This window comes from Dendrobium catenatum, unplaced genomic scaffold (assembly GCF_001605985.2).
Source record: "Dendrobium catenatum unplaced genomic scaffold, ASM160598v2 fragScaff_scaffold_636, whole genome shotgun sequence".
Taxonomy (NCBI): domain Eukaryota; kingdom Viridiplantae; phylum Streptophyta; class Magnoliopsida; order Asparagales; family Orchidaceae; genus Dendrobium; species Dendrobium catenatum.
The window spans coordinates 279,618-305,145 of record NW_021319098.1 but is presented as its reverse complement, the minus strand read 5'-3'; the positions used below and the strand labels follow the sequence as shown (position 1 = coordinate 305,145).

The 25,528-nt window shown below is 33.8% G+C and overlaps 2 protein-coding genes across 5 annotated transcripts in view; one reads left to right on the top strand and one right to left on the bottom strand.

Moving 5' to 3' along the window:
• The first annotated feature begins 536 nt into the window (after nucleotides 1-536).
• Nucleotides 537-7,544, top strand: LOC110110300. Of its 2 annotated transcripts, none has more exons than XM_020841702.2 (12): nucleotides 537-826; nucleotides 920-969; nucleotides 1,224-1,357; nucleotides 1,554-1,614; nucleotides 1,842-1,955; nucleotides 2,384-2,752; nucleotides 5,021-5,412; nucleotides 6,164-6,263; nucleotides 6,383-6,442; nucleotides 6,536-6,622; nucleotides 6,919-7,047; nucleotides 7,147-7,544. In XM_020841702.2, exons 3-12 carry the CDS (start codon nucleotides 1,242-1,244, stop codon nucleotides 7,450-7,452), a joined length of 1,734 nt encoding a protein of 577 aa, XP_020697361.1. In that variant the 5' UTR covers nucleotides 537-826; nucleotides 920-969; nucleotides 1,224-1,241; the 3' UTR covers nucleotides 7,453-7,544. The 2 variants fall into 2 exon arrangements, with proteins under 2 accessions (XP_020697361.1, XP_020697360.1); XM_020841701.2 differs by having other exon boundaries at nucleotides 1,121-1,357.
• A 4,946-nt stretch (nucleotides 7,545-12,490) lies between these two features.
• LOC110110303 (kinesin-like protein KIN-14I) overlaps nucleotides 12,491-25,528 on the bottom strand; it is a 38,762-nt gene continuing 25,724 nt past the window's right edge. For all 3 annotated transcript variants that reach the window (XM_020841709.2, XM_028695433.1, XM_020841708.2), the window contains exons 21-24: nucleotides 23,815-23,910; nucleotides 14,622-14,819; nucleotides 14,186-14,457; nucleotides 12,491-13,098 (exon numbers count right to left, since the gene is read on the bottom strand). In XM_020841709.2, the coding sequence (XP_020697368.1) occupies nucleotides 12,753-13,098; nucleotides 14,186-14,457; nucleotides 14,622-14,819; nucleotides 23,815-23,910 (912 nt within the window). In that variant the 3' untranslated portion in view covers nucleotides 12,491-12,752. The remainder of the gene's footprint in view (nucleotides 13,099-14,185; nucleotides 14,458-14,621; nucleotides 14,820-23,814; nucleotides 23,911-25,528) is intronic.

Here is a 25,528-nt window from a genome sequence, read left to right as displayed (position 1 = left end):
AAAATTTTATGGAGTACTGTTTGGGATCCATTTCTGTTTTATTTTTTACATTTTGATTTTTTTATTTATATTTTAATATGAAATAAAATTTCATTTGATGTTTAATATTTATTGTTTTTACTTTTATTCAATATTATATAAGACAGCGATTAAGATGCTGATTGGTGGGTAATTTTTATTTTAAAAATTAAGTTATGTAAGAAATACATAAAATATATTTTGGGTATTTTTAAAAATAATTTGCTTTATTTTACAAAATAAATAATAAAAATAACTTAATCAAAATCTAAAGCAATTTTTTTTTCAAACAAAAAATCAAAATAAAAGATAGATTTGCATACATACTACATAGTTTTTTTTGAAATTTACATATTTAACCCTTGAAATTTAATATTTACAAATTGAATGTGTAATTTTATATAACATCAAAAATATCTCTAATACCAACTTTTCTAGAAAAATATCAAAATATACGAGAATTATAAACAAAAACAAAAGGTTATTACAAATATATTTCTCAATAAAAAATGGCTTCCCTGTTTTCTTTGGAAGATTCCATTAGTATGTGGATTTGTTGAAAGTTGGTAAGTATGAGCTGCTTCGTTTCCTTTATGGTGAGGCAGATCATGCTTCACTCCTTGGAGAAATGCTTCCATTCTGGAACTTTGCTCTGTGCTCCTTATTCTTAATGAAGGGATTAGGGTTTCAAAAGAAAGTTTTGGGATGATTGGTAGGGTCTTAGTATTGAAATTATTGAGCACCCACTGCTGTTTCAGAGCGGGTCATCCCATTTCTGGAATATTTGGATTTCCTGATAATATCAAAGGTATAAATGATGGTTGCATTTGCTCTCAAGCTACCAAATGCCCAGCTTGTCTTCTCATTTAGAGTTCCTCAACATATTTTTGCTTGCCTTCAGGATTTTGCAGGGGAGGATTGTGAAGTTCAGTGTTTGAGCAGCTTAATTAGGTTTTTTTTTTTAATCTCTTCATGGATATTAACTTGAATTTTCTTACATCCCTTTGTTGTTGCTTTCATTTTTCTTTGTATTGAGTGAACGTAATATTTTTGCTGATCATCCATTTACCTGTAAAGCTGAAAGTTATGATTTTTGTTCCAGGAGTTTATGAATGATATTTGTACTTCTGAGAACTTGAGCTGTTAATCTGTTGAAATTTTCTTCTTTTATTTGGCATTGTGGTACATGATGTGGTAGTCTTCAGGCTTATCAAAGTTTAATCATGGAGGAAATGAAGAATTATGGCTCTGCGAAGGAAGAATATGACACAAAAATGCTGGAATACAGTTGTGATGCTAGAATTTTTCCTCATGCTCAAGATAGATATTTATGGAGGAGGTAAACAATTTAATTTGGAGATCCTTCTTTGGTTGGAGCTTCATTCATTGGGTGCGCTCTTTTATGCGCTGTTAAAGCCAGTAATATGAGGATAATTGTTTTGTTACTGTAAAATTTTGAGGCATTTCTATGCTGGATTCTCTCTAATTCTTTTGTTGTTTATTCTGCTTGCTAATCCTTTTGGAGTTTGATTCAGCTTTTCAGAAGAGCAGGAAGATTTGTTAAATGAGACACCACGGATGTCTTACTATAATCCTGTAAGCATTCTAACTTACTCTGCATGGTTGATTAACAGGAAATGATCTGCACTAGGCATTCAAGGGGTAGTACTAGAACTGCTATAAATAATTTAGTTAAGCAAGGATTGCATTTCCCTTCATCAGAATTTGAATGAAGAGTATAACTGGTACCTTATATATCAATCATCTGCAACATTTCATGGTTGAATTGATCATCTTTTCTCTCTACTATTCTGAATGCACAGAGCTTACATCAAAATCTAGAGATAAGACTAAGCAATCAGCATTCCTTCCAAAAGATGGCATCCGATTACAGTTCTTCTAGATCAACTGTTTCAAATGAAATCCCAGATCCCATGGTAATTCATTCTTAACTGATGCAAACTTTTCCAGATTATTAATGTCTATCCAGCGTTAATTTTTCCCTCTTTCTGATCCCTTTTATGTCTTAGCAAATGTCTGATCTTTGTATTAATGGATTATCTACATTCTGTATGATAAAAAATATGAATACTGATTTTATGGAGTGTAACTTTACGGGTGATTTAAGCTATAACATATACATCAATGGTTAATCACATTTTCAATACAATTCAATCACTTGAATTTCCATGCCAGCCTTTTTTTCACCTATCCAATGCCTTCGCATCTTGACTTGTATGCCACATAACCGATTGGTGATAATTATTCAGTAAATGCAGATTGGTAGCTCATGTTATGATTAACCAGTAGATTCCAGGAGTTATGAAAAGGATTCTAGAGATGACATTTCTATTTGATTTTGCAGACTGTTACAGAGCTTGTGAAGGAGATTACGACTCTTGAGTTGGAAATTGTCCATTTGGAGCAGCATCTTTTGTCACTATATCGGACCGCTTTTGATTATCACAACAAAGACTCCTCCAATATATCCAGTGAATACTCTAGGCATTCTTCTGGTGGAATGCTTAAAGGAAAGAACACAAAGCTGATGGTGAATCATGGAAAGAATGGAATTAAATCAGATCCTTCTCTAGGAGAGAGCAATTACAATATCAAGAGCATTGAAACGGACATTAACTTGAAGCTATGGCATAAAGAAAGTTATAGTGCTCTCCATCTACCATGTGATTTGGAAAACATTGCTAATCATGTTCCAAGAGACGAGCCTGAGAAGGTATGATCCTTTACGTCCTAGAGATGCTACTAAAGAAATCAAAATAATTTATGTATCTTAATCATTTTTCATACTTTATTTTAAAGCTAGTTTAATTCTCAAAAGTATAATTGGTCAGTAATTGCTTAATATCATGTCTGGATAGCTTTTATGATGTCAATTACAGTATCAATTGACATCTCATGTGCCAATTGCTATACGCGAGCAATCTGCTCCTCCCTATTGTGCCGATCCCTCCATTATCTTGATCTCGCCTCCAATCAACCAAGCTTTCCACGTGCTCCGACCTCTGATCCTATCCCTATCCGACCTATACGACATCCTCCTCATATCCAACCGACCACAAGCTCAATCGAAGCCCCCACCTCTCCAGAACAATCTCACACTTCACTACAAATCAACCTACTTTATAACCAAACCAACTTCTACCTGAAGCTCCGACCTCTGATCCTTCTCTACATCCATCTCCCTCTCAACATATTATTATTATTATTTTAATATTATTGAACCTTCCAACAGTGCTTTGAGCCCTTGATTCGAACTCATTTGGGCTCGGATTGGGTTGGTCTTGGTGTCGTTGGGTTCGTATTTCCGAGACGCTCAGTTTGACAGTAAGCTAAGTGAAATCGGAGTTTGGGTGCTCCCAGAATTAATTTTTGAAGTTTCCCACTAGCTTTTGCCTTGAGATTCGTGCCCGATCAAGCTAATTTTTTGATGCCGTATCAATTATTATTATCTATTAGTAGTATTATTATTTAAAAAAAAAAGGAAAAAAAAAAGAGAAAGTTTCCCAAAAAAAGAATAAGAAAAAAAAAAGAAAAGAGAAAGGAAAATCTGTGCATTTTAGTCGTCGTCATCGCCCTGACATTGTTGTCATCTCCTTCATGAAGGTATAAATTATTTCTAAACTAAAAAGTCATCAAATCCTGCTTTCGGTGCTCACATCGCACCGGAAAATCACCTATACCTCCTTTTCTAGTTACTCGAAAATAGTGATAGTGGTAATTATAGGCCACAAAAGGCCTCAGGTACCTTATTCTTTTCGTTAGGTATATTCGACAACTTTTTCTCAACTTTTTTCAAGAGGGCTTTGCAAGAAAAACCTCTCCTCCCATAGAATCGAAGAACGGAGCAAGTGTGGAAATTTTTCACATGGGCAAAAGTCCTTAGGCATAGCCCTCTCGGCTCTTTCTGTTTGTTTGCAGGAAGCAAGTTGAGCAATTCAAATAAACTTTAGCAACAAAAATGGCATGAAGATGATAGGAAACACTTGTAGATCTCAAGTATTTCCTATCAATCTTCAGAAAACAGCAAGAATACTCCAAAAAATCCGCACAAAACCACGAAAACAATAGATAATTTGTATTATTTGATGAAAGGGAAATGGAAAATAGTAAGATACAATTAATCCTCTATTTGAGAGGAGGATCTATCTCTCCCAAATCTCTAGACTCTGCTAGAGCCCAAAGGAAACCTAAACCTAATAGGTTTCAAATTTCAGCCAAACTCAAGATGCCCTAAACCTTGGAAAACAATATATTTAATGCATAATATTCAAAAGGAAATCTCTAAATAGTCCATACATTCAAATTTCCCTCTTAACTCCCTAAAAAAAACTTCCTAAACCACTCTTTCCGTCATGGCGGCTTGCGCGATGCGTACAGGAGGTGGAGAGTTCTGCCCCTTTTCGCGTAAGCCGGTCCACACAGGACTGGCTGGACCGGCCCTATGGACCGGTCTAACAGACTCTTCCTTCTTCTAGAATGTATCAGGGTTAAATACACTGTTGGCCGAATATTTTGCAACCAAAAAGCATAAGCCAGTTGATGCAGTCCAATCACTAGTATATTTGCACGCATTTATTTTTTAGCTTTCTAGTGTGAGGCAGAACCTAATACTCTCTTGTTTCTGATCAGTAATAACACAAGTAAGAACTACTTTTCAAGCTAATGAATCAACATGCCATGCATCTTCTTGATAATTTTTAGATAAATTGCAGTGTATAGCTAATGATAAAATGCTGGAAACTGTTATCCATTTGCCTATGACTGTTGTTTTATTTTGTTAGTGTTACATTTGCATCGATTATATTCATGAAACTGATTTCATTTGATTTGGTACATATTCATTATTTAGCCTACTTATGGAAGAGAATTGGGCTGGTTTGCATGCCTTCATTATACAGTTATCTTTCTGCAATTCATGCAATAGATGCTATAGGACATGTGTCTTATAGCTAAACCAGTGTTTGTTGTAAAAATTTTCTAGAACATTCTGGAAGTTGGCTCAGATCATCCATGTGATAGAGATATGTTCAGAGAAACTTATCTGGATCCTGCTTCTATGGTTCCTTGTAAACTTTCTGAAAACATTTTAAGATGTATTGCTGCTATCTACTGCAAACTTGCAAATATACCAAAAGCCCAGAAAGACAAAGTGGTTTTGCATGCTTCTTCATTCTCCTTTTCAAGCACAATTTCTCAACAAAGCTCTGGTGGAAATTGTAGTCCAAGATACCAACATGAAGCTATTGCTAGTCCCTCACTTTCTGAAGTGCAGAAATTCGAAGAAGACTTCTATAGCGACATGATCGAAATTCCGAGGATCAGCATTGATGGTGAACGATTTGGTTATGCTTCCAAAATGTTGAGCATTTTCAGGTGATCCTTTTCTTCAATGTAAAACAAGATTTAATTTTATTTTATGCAGTCTTTTTTTTTTTTTAACTTTGTCAAATGGTTAATGTCAGACTTTGGCAGGAATAATAATATTTCATTGATTTTTCCTAGTTTTGCTCAACTGTCAACATTTTTGAGGATTTTCCCGAGAAATTAATAGGTACGGAATCGGGACGTAGAGATACGTTCGAACATCCAATTAAAATGTGACATTTGGAGTGTGCTTTGGTTACACCTTTTTGTGCACTTTAGTTGCGCTTTACCAGCGCTTTAGTTGTACTTTAGTTGTGCTTTGATTGCTCTTTTGTTGTGCTTTTTACTGCGCTTTATTTCCGCTTTGGCTGTGCTTTTGGTGCGTTTGGCTTAAAGTTCCACTGACACATTAAATATATAAAATAAAAATTAAATCTAATTGAATATCCATGTGTCTACTCTACGTGTCAATATTTTATTGGAGTCCGGACGTATCTCTACGTTCAGACTCCGCACCTAATAATTTCTCGTAGATCAGACCTCCTTTGGTAAGGAGAAAAGAAAGGGAAAAATAGAGAGTAACTTAATTATCAAATTAAACAAAGTGAAGCCCTTAGTGTACACATAAAATGTCATATGATGCATGTTTTAGCATTTGCTTTTAAGGGCATACAATTCAACCATTTTCACTTTGATAATGATTAAAGATTCATCAGACTTTATTCTGCTTTCTTTTCAGTAAAATTTGCTCATTTTGCAGAATCTTAGTTAAGCAACTCAAGTCAATTGACCCAACAAAGATGGCAAATGAAGAGCAGATTGCTTTCTGGCTAAATATTCACAATGCCTTGGTTATGCATGTATGATGTAATCCGATATTGCGAGGAGTTGTATATCATGAAAATATGTTTACTCTGTAATGTTTAAAGTTCATGGCGCACATGCTAATTTTATCACCTGAAATTTATGACTTATGCAGGCTTTTTTGGCATATGGTATTCATCAGGGTCGCATGAAAAGTAAATCATCAATTCTCAAGGTAGAATAATAGAATCCTTTCCACTTACAAAATGTCCTTTTAAACTCTTGAATAAGCTTTCCAAACTATAAAAATTATAGTTTTTTTTTCCAGGCAGCATATAACATTGGCGGTCATTCGATAAATGCTTATGTTATTCGAAGATCAATCCTTGGTTGTCAGCCCAATTTTAAAGCATCAGTATGTCTACTAGTATCTCAAGACCTTAAATTGAGAAATTATTCTGTACGGATACTGGATCATCCGGAGGCGAATCAGAGCGTGGCACGTCACCGGGTACATAGCGGTACATAGCCACGATACACAGCAAAGGGGTGATGTGGCATGCTCTAATTTGTCTCCAGACGGCATCCGGTGTCCGCACAGAATAATTTTTCACTTAAATTTTAGTTCAGAAGCATATAAACTTGTACGAATTAACAGGTCCGAAACTTCAAAATGATTATTTCTTTCATTCTTTGGAATTAAAAATGCAGTGGATTGAAGTGCTCATATCTCCAACTTTAATGTTCAAGAAAAGGCATCAGAGACATCTATATTCTCTTGATCACCCACAGCCACTTGCTTATTTTGCATTGTCCCAAGGATCTTTCTCTGATCCACCTGTATGTCTGCACTCCTGACTCCCAAATCATTTCTTCTTTTTGCTTTGTTGATACTACAATTTTGTACTGAAATGCCGCGACGAAATGAAATGATTTCAGGTGCGAGTTTACACAGCCAACCATATTATGCGAGAATTAGAGCTTGCGAGGAAAGAGTTTATTCAGGCCAATGTAAAGGTTCAAAATAAAACCAAGATCATTTTCCCAAAGATATTATGCTACTACATGAAAGATTGTTCCTTTCAGATTGCCAAGCTTCTTAAGATGGTGATTGAGTGCATGTCAGAGACTGTTCAAGGTGCCATCCATGAATTTCTGAAAGGAAAGTATGATGACTGCATCGTTTGGTCCAAGTACAATTCTTCATTCAGATACTTGATACATAAAGAACTAGCCAGGCAGTAGAGGTCTATTCATCAAGCTTCTTCTATCTAAAGAGATTGTACAGATGGTTCTTATACACTGTCCCATAAGGAAAATCAAATTGTATTATTTCATGTTCAGTATATTTCTTATATTTTATCTGTAAGCAATGAGTTTTTTTTTTGCTGGAGGTGCATTGAAGCTCCTGCAAGCTTTTGTGTAAGGCCCATCATGTATATAACATGCCATCTATGAGTAGATGCAAAAGAATTGTAGTAAATGCAAATACTTGTAGACAACACTAGAAGATGCACATTCAATGCAGCTTGTCCACATGCAACTTGCCCACAGGTGGTAGCAAGAGGCTGGTGATGCATACAATGACCCGCATATAAGTATTGATAGCAGAACAATAGATAATGCAGTAGCTTGCTCACAAGAAACTGTAGGAAACTCGCCATACACACTACATATTATCCACAAGTAAATGCAGAAGAGTTGTTATAAATGTAGGCACCTACAAGCAACATTGGAAGGTACGCACTAAGCACAGTTTACCTACAGGAGAAAATCAAGAACCCGCCATTTATGCGACAGTTCTCATGCAAATGCGTGATGCAGTACATGCAAGCATTGAATCATCATGCTAATGTGTTATGCAAGCAAACATATTGCATGTTGATGGAGGCGGTAGAGTAACCTAAAGAATTGTAAAAATGATGTAGAGCTATATCAATCCCTAAACAATGCATATGTTTTCTTTTATAAAAAATTTATAAAATTCTCACTTAATATATGCAAGTATACATGCTGAATCAAAGAATATAATGATAGAGTATAGTATCGATTCCACGATGAAGAATATTTATAAATACTGCTACTATCTACTTCAATTACAATAATTATCCTACTCAATTAAAATAAGATTTGATGGAGATTCAATTACTTAATTTAAAATAAAAAATAATTAAATGAAATACTATTTGGATAAATTAGTTTGGATCGATGAAATGTAAATATAATATGTTTCCTAATGATGCTCTTTTATATTGATGTTATTCAAAGCATATGCATCACCGACTGCTTAGTCAAGCGTAAAGTGATAAATGATAGATTAAACTTTTCTAACCTCAATACCACTCTAAACTCTCTTAGTTTGTCACCCTATAAAAATCTTAGTAGAGTAAGTACAGCGTGTACTGTTAAAACCCAATCATGATAATTTATCTTTATAAATTTGATACATGACAAACAATATGCATATGCTTATATCATATATCAATCCAACATATTTGGTTGTGCCTGCTTTCATATTCTTAGGCTCTACATTACATCTGATATTAACTACAAATATGATCACTATGTGCATTAAAAAAAGACCTGGTATATTAAAAACATCATGAAGTTATTATTGCAGAGAACTCATTAGTATTCCATATTTTATTTACACCATCAATCCAAAAATAGAGAATTTAGTCTAATATGAAGAATAAGTAAAATATATTCATTTTCATTAATTGCACAAAAAAAAGAATGTACAAAAGAAAATATATCATCAGATGAGTTTGATGATCTCATCTACACTCCTCTTTGAACTAATACAAAACTAAAAAAAAATGTGACTGAACTCTCCTATTAACATTACAAATAAATTATTTATAGAAAAAATATAAAACATATTATGGAGCCACGATGCTCGAGACACTTGTGCCGCGACACCCATAAAATGAACTAACACCGCAGCATTAAAGGGTTTCCTTAGCTGCGATACTTGCTGACATGGACCAACTGTTTAATGAATTGATGTGTCGCTTCATTGGTAGATCGTGACATGAATAATTACAATTGAAGCGTTGCAGCGCTGCTAACGGTTGAGCACAGTGACATCCATATGGCACTCCTTGACTTAGTGACGCTGGAATTTGGTATCGCGGTGTTGTGGAAACAAAGATTGGGCTTTACGGTGCTGACTTCTCCAACATTGCGGTGTTGGGATAGTTAGCTTGGCTTTGCGGCAATAACTCATTTAATAGTGCGTCATTGTCAAAGAGAGCCCCGACGAGCGTGTTATAGATATACATGTGACGTGTGATGTCTAAGGATGTTGTGTGAGTCAAAAAATGAACTTAAGTTCGAGCCCGATCTTTTTATATGAATAGATAGAAGTCCACACAGCTCAAACTATCAAAGAAATATATAGTCGCAGCATCGACCAGGATATTTATTTTATATATTCATATTAGACTTTCAAGGTTTATAACAATGAAAATTTACTAATAAAGACAGAAAGCTGACAATGAACCTGATCTTCTATCGGCAAGTTGACACAGTAGATAAGGTTTAACCAATAAGATAAAATTGCCTATAAGTAACCCGATGATGGTCATGTTGACAAAAAATCTCAATCGGAGGGACCCCAAACATTAAAATTATCTACTAAATTCTCATGAAAATTCAAAACTCAAAAGGCACAAAAATCTAAAATATTTAAAATTAAAATATTAAAATATTAAAATACTTAAAGCAAAATTCATCCACATTTTGCAATAGTTTGCCGATGTTGATAAATTTGAAAATCACTTCAGCTCACAAAGAATAAATGTCTAGTTGAGAATATCACTAGGATTTATTCTAAATCTATCTCTTACCATTAAGGATGTAGCATGTGTCCCCTAACTAATGGTTTCGCTTCCAAATTGTACCACAAGTAAACGGTTGTGATCGGGACCCTCTAACCAGGTAATTTTGCCATTAAATTATGGTCAAAGGTAGAGCTCGTATGTTTCCTTATAGCACTAAATCATTTAGTAATGAATCAATAGGGCACAAAGCCCTCTTTTAGCTAAGGTGGCTTCAAATTTCTCTACTTAAGAGTTTACAATGTACCCTTGGACGAAACAATCCATCACTGCCGACAATGATCATTCTATCACCTTGGGTCGAGTACCTCCTCTAACTAAGTAGACTAGGGATCATGATGACCCCAGACGATGGAACCATGTGATCTCAATCGGGTCTATCATCATTTCACCCACCATTTGCTTTAAGTGCAAGGTAGTGAATTTCTATTTTTAAATATTAAATTTTCAAATAACAAGTCAAACTAGTACTATACGTCGGATACTACATATTTATCTGAAGACTAGCCTTAATCGAAAGCTCTCTCTCACTATTAAGAGGGGTAATTAACTATAGAGGTTTGCGTCTATAGGAAACATGAACTCATATCATGAAGTCCTTGCAAAATGAGAGCGAAATCACTGGATAATGTCTTGTTCAAAACCCAATCTGCCTTCTGAAAATTTGCCTTGAAACATACTCATTAAAACTCTTCTCGACGACACGAAAAAGGGAAAGGGGCCGCAAAGAGGCCGGGGCGTGAATTTTCAAAGCTCACAAGAACTCTCTACTGAATCAAATCTTATCTTAATGTTACATTGTCACCATAGATGATAGTGGTCTTGATGCTTTCTTTTTCTTATGCATTAAAAGAAACATATATTAGGACATAAAGAAATATTGACAACCATTTTATTGGACTATAATAAATATTGTGCTTCATCAGACCACTTCTAATGATGATATACATGGCCTTTATCCCTTATCTCTTGAAGGTTATTATATCTAGGAAATACTTCACCAATCCATCCTTAAAAAGACTAGTGACTCTAGCAATCTTATTCCTATGGTTACTTATTATGTCCTTGTCAAGGTTCTAATACTCAAAATATGATTTTCTTAATAATCTAAACCATTATGCAGCTTTAAATTATTCCTACCAATGATCACATAACCTCAATCTCAATCATATAATTGAGTTTATTTAATCATCCAAGTAGCTTGATCAAGATCTTAGTGCCTATTCGATTGTTCATTGTCCATGCCTATTCTCTCACACTAATTTTGTTGTGACAAAGGGGAGAGACTTATGTATTATAAATTTAAAGTTTTATTAAAAATATTGGAGTCATCTTTAGAAGTTATATGAAATGAAAATTTTGTACTAAAAAACTGCTTCATAAAATAATAAGAAAGCTATCCCAAATGAAACCTAAATCATCATTCACTTGTGAGTGGATTTACAAAATTCTTAAGAGTAAAAAACTTTAGTCTCATTTTATATTTTTGTCATGCCTTTCATGCTCATTCATACAAGTTTTAATTTTAATATTGAAATATTATATGAGTATTTATATATCTTGATCATATTAATTGATGCATAAATTCAAATCTCTTAAATGTTTTAATGATGGCATAATTTGTCTCACACGTTATATTATATCAGTTTAAGTAAAATATTAAGCATGATAATATTGCTATACTCAGAAAATCTTTTCAAATTATGTAAATAAGGCAACATGATAAAATGGCAGAAAAATTATCTTTAAATATTATATGAGAGTTAAATGTGGTTAAAAATGGGTATCATAACATGAAAATATATTAATTATTCCTTTTGCATATGGAGGCTTATGTGCAACACTCTAATGTAAATCACCATAGTACAAAGTGATATTTTTGATGCCATAAAGTATTATTCTAATCTAATGAAGTGATAAATATGATTATTATATTATATTTTAATAATAAGATTTGTGATAAAAATTATTATATGAACATTCACCACTTGATAGTTCTAAGTTCTTTCAAATGTAGACTATTCATTCCTTTCTACTAATTGAAATTCAATTTTTCATTTATAATTACATGTATTTCTGCTTACCTTTATTTGCATATAATCACTTGAATACAAAAATATTTTATTTGGCCTCCTCTCCTGAAGTATTTCATCATATCCCACTCAAATACCTTCTTCATATCTCATATTATGGCCATTCAAACGATTAATTATTCTGTGCGGGAACCGAACGTCATCTGGAGGCAAATCAGAGCACGCCACATCACCCCCTTGTTGTGTACCTCAGCTATGTATCAAGTGATGTGGCACGCTCTGATTTTCCTTCAAATACAGAGCTACATTCGATATCCGCACAGAATAATTTCTCCATTCAAATAGAGATGGAACATAATGTGTCAACACATATGTTGAGGAACTTGCAACAATATGAATAAAAAATCACAACATAAGAGCAACATTTTCTCTCTTTATATATGTAGATGAGCGTTCAATCTGTATTGTTTATGTATACAAGAGCATTTGTTGATGAGCATTATCAACACAAACTGTACAGAAAGTAGTATAGACTTCCTCAACCAACATTGTCAATGGCTATTGACTGGAATATAACCTGGAAAATTATGCAGATTCCATTTGTCAAAGCCATGAAAAATAACAAATAAATCAGAGATAACGTCCCACTTTTTCAGATAAAATGAGATGTTCAAGCTGTTTGATTGGAACTGCGACGATCCTTTCTATCTTTCAAATGTTTTTCTTCTTGTATTTCTTTTCTGTTTCTTGGATGCCTTTCTTCCTGCAACTCTTTTTTCTCTAGTGAATTCCTTTCTGCTTGCATCTCTCTTCTCTCTGTTGAATATTTTTCACCTTGCAACTCTTTTCTCTCTCTTGAAGGTCTTTCTTCTAAAATTTCTTCCATTTCTTCATCATCTCCACGTTTACCAGCTTGCTCCTTCCAATAGGCAACCATTTTCTTCAAACGAGCAATCTCTTTGGAGGAGACATTCTTACTTGGATCATTCACAATACACCTAACTCTAGATGCATACCTGAAACATTATCTCAAAACATTGGAAGCAATTACAGACAGATTTATCAGAACAAAACAATAAATATAAATGTTTGAACTTTGAAGCATATATAGATTGCAGGTACTCAAGTTAAATACAATAAGCTAGAGAACTTCCTTTCCAAACATTTATGTGGCTTGAATGTTAATTCATTATGGAATTCAACTAGATCAGTTCAGTTTTATGAAAACAAAGTGTGTGAGGCAAAGTGTTTAAATGATAAACTTTCATACTACCAATCATCCCAGATCAAGATCTGAACCTTTTAAGCCTGAATTATTGGAGACTTACAGGTAAATTTGTTTGGCTGGTGATGTTGCATGAATTCACATATTATGCTACAAAAATCACATAAATCTAAATTGAATGTAACAAAAATGAGAATACCATGAATATGATAAAACTAGAAATAATAAAAAAAGAAATGACTATATTGGTGTAGCATTTATTAAAGATAAGGTAACTAAAAATAAAATTAGGTGATTTAGACATGCACAATGACTGATAGAAAATGCACCACATAGATAGGTTGATAAAATTAATGTTAGAGTATGAGGGAGGAAGAGGAGTATGCCTAAGATTATATGAATACAAATTCTTTAAAATTACTTACAAAGAAGTTTAACAACTCAGACAACTCTCAACAAAAATAAATAAAAATAAAGATTAATAAGTTCGACCTCAAATAATTGGGATAAGGCTAATAATGATGAAGATAAACTATATGATTTGAAGTATTATTCTATCAGCTCATCTTTTATCATCATTATTCTTGCAAAAGTTGGATTTGAGTTTCACATATTTTTATTCCACCAGTTGAAGTTCAATATTTTTGGCATGTCCTCACCAAGGGAAAAGAAACAAAATATCTATGCAATACTTTGCTCCTAATGGGCTCAAAAAGAGGGAAATCTAGCCTGAAAGAAAATGAGATGAATGGCATACAACAAAAATGAATTGTAATTTTCAACCATATAAACAATAAAGGAAACTTGAACCCTCAAGATGAACGCCTATTAGAAGCAAAAAAATAAACAAAAAATTAAGTAACGAAAAGAGAATTTACACAAGAGAGTTGTATGTTTCATCCAAATTTGTCTCAGCTGGAGACGCATTGACAAACATTAGTGTCTTTGCATTGCCACCGAGAGAATCACTCATCAGCATTGTCAACTTATGGTTCCTGTAAGGTATGTGTTGATCCTCAGAACATAAGGCACTTATCACATCTCCAAGAGCAGAGAGAGATTTATTAATGCTTTGAGCTTCTTTCAACTGATTTCCTGAAGAACCGGACTTCTTTATCCTTTCGGAACCCGCAAGATCTACAAAACTAAGCTATAATATTGCAACAAAAAAAAAGGATCAATATAGTTAGAGAGTATGGTAAAACTCAGATAAACCACAATATGACTGAAGCACTTCATAAAATTTTTTATTAAAGTTTTTTAAAAATAATAAATGCAAGAATGAAATGTTTATTTTAGCAAGTGCAGATTTACCTTTCCCCTTGCTATAGTTTGAGTTTGAAGATTGGTGCTTTCAATTATGATAGACAATATCAAATGTGATCTTGAGCTATCATCATTCATTTGGGTTCCAGCTACATGTCGTCGCTCAGAGCCCATCTGAATAACAGCCATCAATTCTTCAAAGCTTGACACTTGTAGAATTGTGACATTTTCTATAGAAACCATTCCCTGCGTGACAAGAATTTCAAGATATCAGAAAGAAAAAGCATCCATGAATCTTCAAATATTTTTCTTACATTTACAACATGTTTATGCAGAAAAATATTAGATTCTAGTTTTTCCACGCAAAAAATGGAAACTTAAGGCAGCCATTTGAAGAAAGAAAGGAAACACTTCCATCAAAATAAAAAAAAAATATGAAATCGATTTAATTGTGAGGTAATAACACGGAAAACCTTAAAAATAATAAAGCCAAACAACTTAACATTAAGACAACTTTTGATATATAGGTTGGGGTCTCATTGGGAACTCAAAATTTAAACATGCTCATATTGGAGTAATCCTCCTCAAAGTTGCACATAAGGGACAAAATCATGAGACCTATAAAACCAATGTATATACCATCTCTATTGAGGGGTATAAAAATTTTCTTATTGACTTAGTATGTTGCGCCTAAAAAAGTCATACAACATATACAATAAGGAAACAACTAAAATAAATTAAAACCCCCAATTATGAGTATATCAAAAATATATATTCCTAATATAATCACCTGTAAATAATAGGAATCCTAACTAATATTCTAAAAATTCTAATGCTCCCCCATAATATGAAGCATATATATCTATTAGCTCTAGCTTGTTACATAAATAAGAAACAAATAGTTGACCTACATATTTAGTAGAAATATATTGTTTTAAATTGAAAACATGAATAGTAAAAACGTTTTTAGAAAGCACGACATCCAATATAAAATGAGAATCTACTTCAACGTGTTTAGTTCATTCATTGGAAAAAATTACTGGCAATATAGTTGGAGGATAGTCACATACATTTAGTAATAAGAAAAACTAGCTCTCCTCAAAGACTTTTTAACAACTTCACTTCACATAAAAAAAGCTACATTGAGAATTTAATTAAATCAGATTACAAAATCTATTTAGTGGCTTTACAGGTAACAAACTTTCCCCTGACAAAGATGCAATATCCTTAGCTTAAAAAATAAGAAATAATTAAAAAAAAAAATCTTTGAGTTAACTGCAAGCTTCAATTGAGCTGGCATAATCTATATCGTAGAATGTTTCAATATTCAAATGTTCTGTTTTAGCATACAACAACATTTTCCTAGAGGCCTTCTAATATAGAAACCATAGCCCTTGGAATATTTAAATTCACGCCACCTTTTAGAGCAAAATTTGAATTTTGGCAAAATTAGAAACAATGATTGCAACAACTTCACTTCTTCAAGCGTACATTACATCAAGTGGAGAATTGTCTCTTCCTTTAGGCAACATCCATATTTTCTAATTTGTATTTCCTTACTTTAATTAAAATTGCTTTTTTTCTTATATGTTGAGTAGTTGTCTTATAATTAGGGGTGTAAGTGAACCGAGCATGCTCGAGCTCGACTCGTTTATGGGCACGCGAGCCGAGCTTATCAAGCTCACAAGTCGAGCTAGAGTTCGAGCTTGATGAGGCTAGGCTCGTGAACTCGCAAGCCTGCTCGAATAATTTTTGGATTTTTTAAAATTTAAATAATTATTATTTTATTATATATATATGTCAAATGTCAAGGGAAAAAACATTAAATGTTAATATCAAATCTTATTAAATTTTTGGCTCATTCTTGTTGTCAATTGTCAAATGTCAAAGCATTAAATGCTAATACTTGATACAAGAGAAAAAGCTAGGAAAAGCTGATTTATCCAAGGGAAAAAGCAACGTAGGACTCCAACTATTGGCCACTTGGCCTCAACCACCTTGACACCTTCTATTACCCAAGGGAAAAAAGCAATGGAGTGATGAACTATGCGGACAATTTCTCTATTGGCCGAAAAATTGGGCGGGAAATTCCAAATGGCGGGCGGGAAAACCAGAATCGAGCAACTCAACGAGCGGCTCGGAGAGCTCGTTTTTATGTCGCAAGTTGAGCTCGAGCTCGACTCAAGTTCGAGCTCGGTATTTGTCGAGCTTGAACACCCCCTGACTCGAGCTCGACTCGACTCATTTACACCCCTACTTATAATTAACAAATTATTGGTGCGAATTAAGTTGTCTAATTAGTCACCTCCATTACAAGGCCAAGTTATTTTGCTATAAGTGCGCCCTACCAATTATTTTTTTCTAGAGCATTACAATATTGAATGGGTGAAAATCACAACAAATCAGTTAACTTTACAACAACTTATTTGTGGAATAAATCCTTACTTGAGTACACTAATTTTAAGATTGTACTGTTACACAGTTGTGTATGTATTTTATTGATTTTGATAATTAATTGTGGCACATCTTAATTAAAGATAAAGATTAAATTTTTATCATTTCATTTCATTCATTGTACCATATTTCCAAAAGCACAACAAATCATTTGCTTGTCCAACATGCCACCTAAGTCATGAAGTGCAAGGCAATTAGAAAGTTTGAATAAGTCTTTATAAGTCTTATCAACTAGATTTCATAACCTTTGAACTTAGGAATCAAGAATATCACCATGAGAGGAAAAAGTTTAAATCCAAAACCTATCCAGTCAAGTGCAAGAAATATTGGTACAATTACCTCAATTGTCACTTAGGTTAAAAGCCCAACCTCGTAATTTTGTACAACATATTCATGAGCTTCCCATGGAGTCATGATGCATAGCGCACGCTGCGGCGCGTACCATTTTGAATAAGGGGCAAAATAAAAAAGAATTATAAAAATATTTATATGGATCCTATTTTAGAGTATCAATCAAGTTGGGTAAGGCTTAGTTGAATATGTTTGTGGGCAAGTCCAAACCATTAAAGTGAGCTTCAAATTCTTTCAAAATTTTCTACTAAAATAAAGTCTAAATAAAATCTAATAAAACCTAACTAAACTATTTTAATCATATCAAATAATTTTGAAATTAATTATTATATTATTTTAGAAATTAAAATATATAAATATTAAAAACTATTTATAATTATATTAAAAATTACCTAAAATTCAAATTGCGCACGTCGTGGAGCAAATGTCGAGCCCCAATTTAAACATCTGCGATGTGCCATGCAGTTGGCGTCATAGGTGCGCCGCCATTTACGCCATTGAAAAGGATGGTTAGTAGGGTACCATCTCATAGAAATAGTGTTAGAAATGATAAAGTCACTAATCTTAGAAAAATGTTAAGTTAGAGTTACCTACTTTTGATGGTATTCATTATCCCAATAGATTCTTGACTGGCATGATTTTACGATTATCAAAGAGCTTCCTTTGCTAAAATCATGCTTATATGGCATGTCAAGGTATAATGGACTAATGAATTAAAAAAGGAGGAAAGATTAGGTACTTGGTTTGAAATAAAGGAAATGATAAGGATAAAATATTGTCCAAAGCATCAATGCCAATGAACTCTATAGCCATCTTGTGAACTTAATAGAAGGGACCCTACATGTGATTACCAAATTGGTGATAAGCCAGTAATTTTGTTATAGGTCAAAGAATTGAAATTAAGTATAACAATGAACTTCATTATCCTCAAACCCAAGAGGGTGGATTCTATTATGCATTAATAGTAGAAAAACAAAAGAATGCACCGTAATGCACTAGGCCTCAAGGTCCTAGTCCCTAAACATCTAACTCTAGGTTTAGGCATAATTCTACATGGTGCCTATCTCATCCGATAGTTCTACATCGAAAAATTTCGCAAGTTCAAAAACTAGAAACACCAAGGATAATATATTTTTTATGTGTCATCAGAAGGGACACATGCAAAATAATTGCAAGGCATAAATTTCATCAATGGGAGAGACTATTAAAGAAGATAAGATTGAGAAAATTAAAGATAAAGACTCCTTTTTCTGATTATGAGTTGAGTGTTGTCCTCTTAACTGTAATTAGATGTCTATTTGTGTTTAGGATATATTTTGATGAATATAAAAGGAAGACTATATCTCATATTTTGAGTCCATAAATTGATGCAAGCAAAATTTTGGGAAAAGCCCCAAATTTTTGCAAGCAAAAGATAACTCTTCCTAGGATAAAAGAAAATTACACAAATACTCAAAAAGACACTTTTTATAATATAAAGGACGCTTACAAACTTTTAAAATAAAGACACCTTAAACTTGCTTTGCCAATCGTCGAGAAGAAGGATACATGTGGGTTGGTACTTGTGGAGAGAAGTAAGAGGTTAGAATACTAGACGAAGTAGAGGAATAACTCGCAAGTTATCCAAAGAAAGAGAAGAAGAAGTGGAACAAGCTCTCAAGCTTTTCCAAGAAAAACCCTCAGGTTTTGCTGTCCAAAAATCACATTATAACAACCCTAAAAAACTCAAAACAATCTCTAATTTATAAGAGAAAAGAGGGCGGCCAAGGCCCCAAACCGAGAACAGCAAGCAGCCCAAGGACAAGAAAGACCCAACTTGATTTGACCCCCCCTGCCAACATCAATTCTCCTCCGGTTGAAGAAGCTCATCACCCGATGAGGTTGCTTTAGGTTTCTTTTGACGAGGCAAAGGAGGCACTTTAAGCTTATGAATTTTTGCTTCATACCTTTTTAGGATCTCTTCTCGTTCATGCAGAAATTTCTTTCTGTTCTCGAATTTCTCCGAACACAAGTACATTTGATATTGAATTTTATACAACTCGTTTTGTAGGGGATTTGTAGAACTTTCTTGCGATGGAATCTCATCTACAGTTGGAATCTTCACATCTTGAATAAGTGGTTGATTTATAACTTTGGCAGGATCAAATTCTTGGGACTCATTTGAATCTTGATATGAGGCTTTTGAAGGATGATTGCATGGACCATCCATTTAGACTCAAAACAAAAACTCAAAAACTCTCATGACAACTAACATGACACCAAGACACACACGACAACCATGCTTTGATACCAAATTGATACAAGCAAAAATAAGGCTTTCTCCTAATTTTTGCTTGCATCATAAATGAATTGTCTTCTACATAATGCCCAAAAGATAATATGCCTTTCATGTTTTAAGCATAAAAATTAATGATCATTTCTATCCAATGGGATGGGAGAATCCAATCCTTCATACCTCCCTATTGCATGAGTCTACCTCAACAAATCTAATATGAGCAATTCCTTGGTAAAAAAATTTTATGCGGGTGATGATTTCAAACATGAAACATTTGGGTATAGAATTCCACCTAAAAACTTCATCAATTTGCCACTATTATTGTCATATGTGTCCATATGTATGGGGAAAAAAATAACATTACTAACAAAATATAATTTTGAGACGAGCAACAATGCAGGAAAAGATCATAGACAAGTGAAATGCATGTTCATCAAAAGTAGAAGATCGAACAAAAAAAATCGATGACAACAACACAATGGGAGAATAGAAAATTCCAAAATATTGTGAGACTTGCTAGGATAACAACAACAACAACAACATCATCAAGCCTTTATCCCACTACGTGGCATTATTGTTCGACAAGTTTTACGCTGGCTGTCGACTACCTAACGCAACCCTCCACTTTTCTCATCCAGGACTTGGGACCTGGCAACGGCATTATGTTATCCAAGACTTGCTAGGATAACGAATAGATAAAAAATTCACAAGAAATTATGAGACAATATTAGAGTGTTTTTCAAGGAGTCACAATGTCTTCCTTAGAGATGACGATGGGGAGGCTAATCAGCCACATGGACATTAAGAGGCAAGAAATAAATTAGAGGAATATTCTCTTGCTATTAGATTTTATGCATTGCTCTTAAGATTTCATGCAGTACATTACACAAAATACAAAACAAGATTAAGTCGATGCTTAACAAATCCATTGACTTATTATTATGGCAATAACTTAGATATTCTCTATGACTTCTCTCCAAACTGAACACTTCGATAAGCTTCGTAAGCTAGAAATAACCGAGCAGTACTCAACCATAAAACTCAAATGACAGCATAATTGTATGACCACAAAAGACTCCAAAAGAAAATCTATTACACATCTAAATGGATCAATTCAAATAAAAATTCATTTTCCACAATATTTGTGTGCCTCCAAAGTTATCTTTTCAAACTAAATGTTGTAATGGTACTCTCCTCATTGGCACATACTGTGCAACACAATCCTAATCTTCTTAATCATCTTCTAAAGTGCCCCATCAACTTGTGTCTGAATTTGTTATGTTTCCTATAGCCAATAAGCTAACCTCTTTTTGCTTCCCCAAAACATGATGCACCAAGCGACTTGGAAAATCTTAAGAACTTCAACATCGCCAGAACGCTTCTACCCTTCAACACTAAAGAGTAATCAAACATAATAGATTTTTTCTCAAATTTGTAACATGCTATGGATTCAAGGTCAAATTTTCAAATGAGAGATTATATTGCAAAAAAAAAAAAACTACCTAGAGATTTTATCTTTATTTTGCGAGGTCTTTAAGATTGAGCTTCAAGTTTCTCATAAGTGCAGCGTGTAGTGGTAGAAATTTTTGTTTTAAGATTGACAGAAATGTACAAACATTAGCTAAAAGCAAGTAGTGGGGGAAATGATGAGGAACTTGATCAAAATCTCATGATTTGATCATCTTGGATTATTATAGATGTTGATTTAAATAGTCAATGAAGGCAAACATCCTAACTAGACCAAATGATTCTTGTCGACATTTACGGGTTGCATTGTCCAAGAAAATCTTGTAGATCTCGGTAGATAGTTGTTTAAGAGGGCGATTTTTTAGTCAATTTTAGCTAGCAAATGTATTTGAATTTTGAACTTCTAGTTCTCAAAATAATTGTGAGATTTTTTTTTAAAATATTGCACGCTTCTTAGGGTGAACAAATTTAAGTCCATTTCTCTTTCTCATTTAGTATGTGTATCATTCTTAGACTTAAAATCTAAAAGTTTGGCGTATTTATTGTAGCACAAGTGGGCAAGTTTGATTTTGACACTTTTGCACGCTCAATACACATGTACAATGTACTTGCATGCTTGACACACAAAATACATAAACATATATGTACGTGTGTCAATTCACCACTTAATACTTTTATTGTTTGCATATGTTGAGTATTGATCCTTGTTTTGTGCATAGGTGAATTTTCACCATTTCTGTCATGCAACAAAATAGGTAATATTGGGCATCTTTCTTGAGTATTTATGATGTTTTGAACACATCGGTGCAATGCATTTCATGAAATGGGTAAGATTTGGATAAGTTTCATTTAGATCAACGTGCTTTGAATGGGACTTACGCGGCATCACGCCAATCATCTATCATTCTCATCTCAAATAGTTGGGTCGAATTGTGGAGCATACATGGAGGCCAACACATGCCTAACTACAGCTAATGTCCTAGTCACCATCATACATCCTCAAATATGATGAAAAAAACAAAAACCTCGCATGCATTACCATTTTCCATGAAAACATAACCACCATATGACATATAAGTAGAAAGAATATCCTTGTCAAGACATATGAGATATATAAGCGAGTCAAAAAATTCATTGATCATAATATTTGAGTCCTACAGCCATTGAAAGAACACCTAATTTATATCAGATATATTTATTATTATATTAGTATCCACTTACTTGACCTTATAATTCTAATCTTAATGCTACTCCATCCTCTACAATGCATGATAATCTCTTCGCCAAGACATGATCATGGTCATAATCACACTTGAATATATTTAAGCAAGCTTCTAGGGATTCCCTTAGGATGTTCTTTGCTTAAAGCATTAGACTAGCATGCTACGTAAAACAACAACAACAACATCAAGTCTTTATCCCACTACGTAAAACTACAATGAGAGAAAACCTAGAGCTCTAGCATAAAAGTATCCTGTGCACTGTAGATACAATTGAGATTATGGTGATCATCCAAGTGTTTCAAGTAAACAGGGATGATGAACAAACCAAGCTGGAAAAAATTGAAGCAGCTTCCTATGTCGGTGGACTGGATCCCTAGTTTTTCATTTACTGTTTGGTCAATTTGGATTAATATTTTCAGTGGAATGGAGGATCAAGTGGGCCTGATCCACCAAAATGAAGTTAAATAATCAAACCAAAGTTCATTAGTCCAGTGCCAATGGAAGAAACACGAGTATGTTATGAAAAAGAACATAGTAGGAATGAGATGAAGAATCTTAAAAGGGAAATTATCTCCCAGTGGTGTATCCAGCTCTGTTGACAGACAACTTGACTACTGAAGTTCACAAAACTAAATGGCTAGTCTAGACAGTTTTTTTTATTATTGTGATTAAATGAGGGCATCAAGGTGATATTGTCCAGATTTAAGTACATTACGTTGCAGACGTTTGAATTGAGTAGGTATCTATGATTGAGGACATATTGAATATTGGTTTTATATTGGTACCAAGCACAGGAAACTTTCTCCCATATGCATGTGGCCACCTAGCCAAATTATGGAGCCACTTAAGTGTCTTGATTTGTAACTTGTAAATCTATAACAGGGAACTGTATCCCTGAAGCTAAGTATCATTGAATAATGATATAAACAAATCCTGGAAGGGAAACTATATCAGATATGTTGGATTTTGGGTAGAAACAATACCCAACTGTTATCAAGCATCACCTAAAGCAAGATTATGAGTCCAATTAGTAGTAAACCAACAAAGCACATGCATAAAAAGGATAAAAATCATTAAAGATTTCCTCTGAATTTCATTACATTACCTATAATAGCACTATAAAGCTATCATGTAAAGAGTCTGAGGACTCTAAACTCATGCATGAGGATGAAAAGTGAAGCATAAATAAGTAAATTAGATAAGTTGAATGGAGAAATGGTGGATAAGACCAAACTAATTGTTGTGAGTATTGATAGTTAGCTAGATAATTGTTCAATAAATACAACGCAAAATTGTAAAGGATTTGAATGCTTTTCTAACCTTTCATTTATTGAACTATATTTAAAAAAAAAATCTAAAAGTAATGTATAATAATTTTCAAGCTACCACTCTAAGCTTGTCTCCTGTTTGTGCACAAAATTCATGATGCAACACTAGAGTATGTAAATGTAAAGAGCACTATATAAATTACCTTTGAGTCTTTTTTAATTTCTAATTTAAAACGCTTAGCATTCTTTGATAGTAAGAGATCCACAAGTGTATCTTGATATAACTCAACCATGTAAACCTGCAAAAGCACACGAAAGCACTCCCTAATGTTAAAAAACAACGCAAAGCAAAAATGCAAAAAATTGATGTTTAATTTGCAATTTAGTTCAGAGCCTAATCTACTACTAGAATCAGTGTTTATTCTGTAACGAAACGTAATATGGAATTCATAACTAAAGTAATACCAAAAGATAAGCATGTATAAGTTTGGACGTACACATAGTTGAATCAACTATCAGATGTTAGATATCTGAAATAAAATTGATGATCTCTGCCTGAGGATCTGAGCAAATTTCTCAATGCATTGATACACAAGAGATGTCTATGTTGCATCTTATTTAATATTTAAGTAAAACCTTATGGTGCAAAGTTTACTTCTGTCATGCTAAGCAGTAATTACTAAAAGTTGGCACTACATATGTCAAGCAGTAATCTTTTCATAGCAAAAAATTTACTTCAACATGTAGGAGTCGCACATTAAATTCATTTCATGAAAATACTTAAACAATCAAAATAGTGTGAGGGACTTGTGTATATGCAAGAATGAGGGATTGCATTTCATAGAGGGTCATCAGCAGCAATATCATCATCATTAGACTTACCTTAACGATTTGGGATTGACTTTATGGATCATCATATTCCATTTACTCCTATTGAGTGTTGTAAAATGTGTTAAACCTATTTTTTGCAAGTCTTTTTTTAAGGAAATCCTATCCATGCTAACTTCAGTCTTTATCTATTACTTCCTAATTCTTCATTCTTAAATTTTGATAGATTTCTAATGGATGCATTTTCCACCTTGGTTGTACACGTCCAAACTAACTAAGTCTATATTCGACCACTTTAAGTCCAATAGAAAGTAATACAAACATCCTTCTAATGTAATCGTTACTCATTTTATCCTTCCTGTATTTTTTTTCCACACATCTATCATAACATTTTAATTTCAACAATTTCAAGTAGATGGCAACTAATGGTTAATGCTCACATGGCGGATCCATATGATCGAATAGCTGAGCCGGTCCATTCACTACAGCCAACCCAAAATAGGGCTAGCTCAACCCAGCAATTGGGCTGCTCAGAACAAGGGAGGAAAGGCCAGGCTGTCAAGGATGTGGGCAAATGTGAGGGGTGCGGCTGCTAGGTTGGAAATGGAGGAGAATTAGAGTGGATCACTTATCAAAGGAGAATGTGGGGGGAAAACATGAAGGAGTAATTTCATATTTTTTTTGGGTATGTGTGTGTGTGTAGGGGGGGGAGCTGTATTAGGCCTTTTGTTTGTACTTTTCTTTTCTTCATGCAAATTTTGTGAGCGTTCTTGTTGTCCGCTATTTTTGTAAGGGATTCTAATGGAGTATAGAGTTTGGAAGAGAACGTCCTCCTCTTGAAAGATGACCATTGTATCTTGCTTATTCATGTTTCCTTTCTTATCAAGAAAATCTATTGGTTTGCTTAATTTATTGCTTGCTCGCTGATTTTGGTGATCAAGTCCTATCAAATTGGTATTCGAGCAATTTCTTGGGACCGATGGCAGGAAGAAGAGTTGAAACATTGAAAGAGAAGTTGGAGGAAATCGGGCATAAGCGATCCAAATTGGGAGCAATAGATGAGGGTTTATTAGCAGTGGATGAGCGTCT

Coding starts and splice junctions, on each gene's coding strand:
- LOC110110300 (XM_020841702.2), top strand. CDS start 1,242: ATGGAGGAAATGAAGAATTATGGCTCTGCGAAGGAAGAATATGACACA. Junction 6,623..6,918: donor AGCCCAATTTTAAAGCATCA/GTATGTCTACTA, acceptor TTAAAAATGCAG/TGGATTGAAGTGCTCATATC. Junction 7,048..7,146: donor GATCTTTCTCTGATCCACCT/GTATGTCTGCAC, acceptor AAATGATTTCAG/GTGCGAGTTTACACAGCCAA.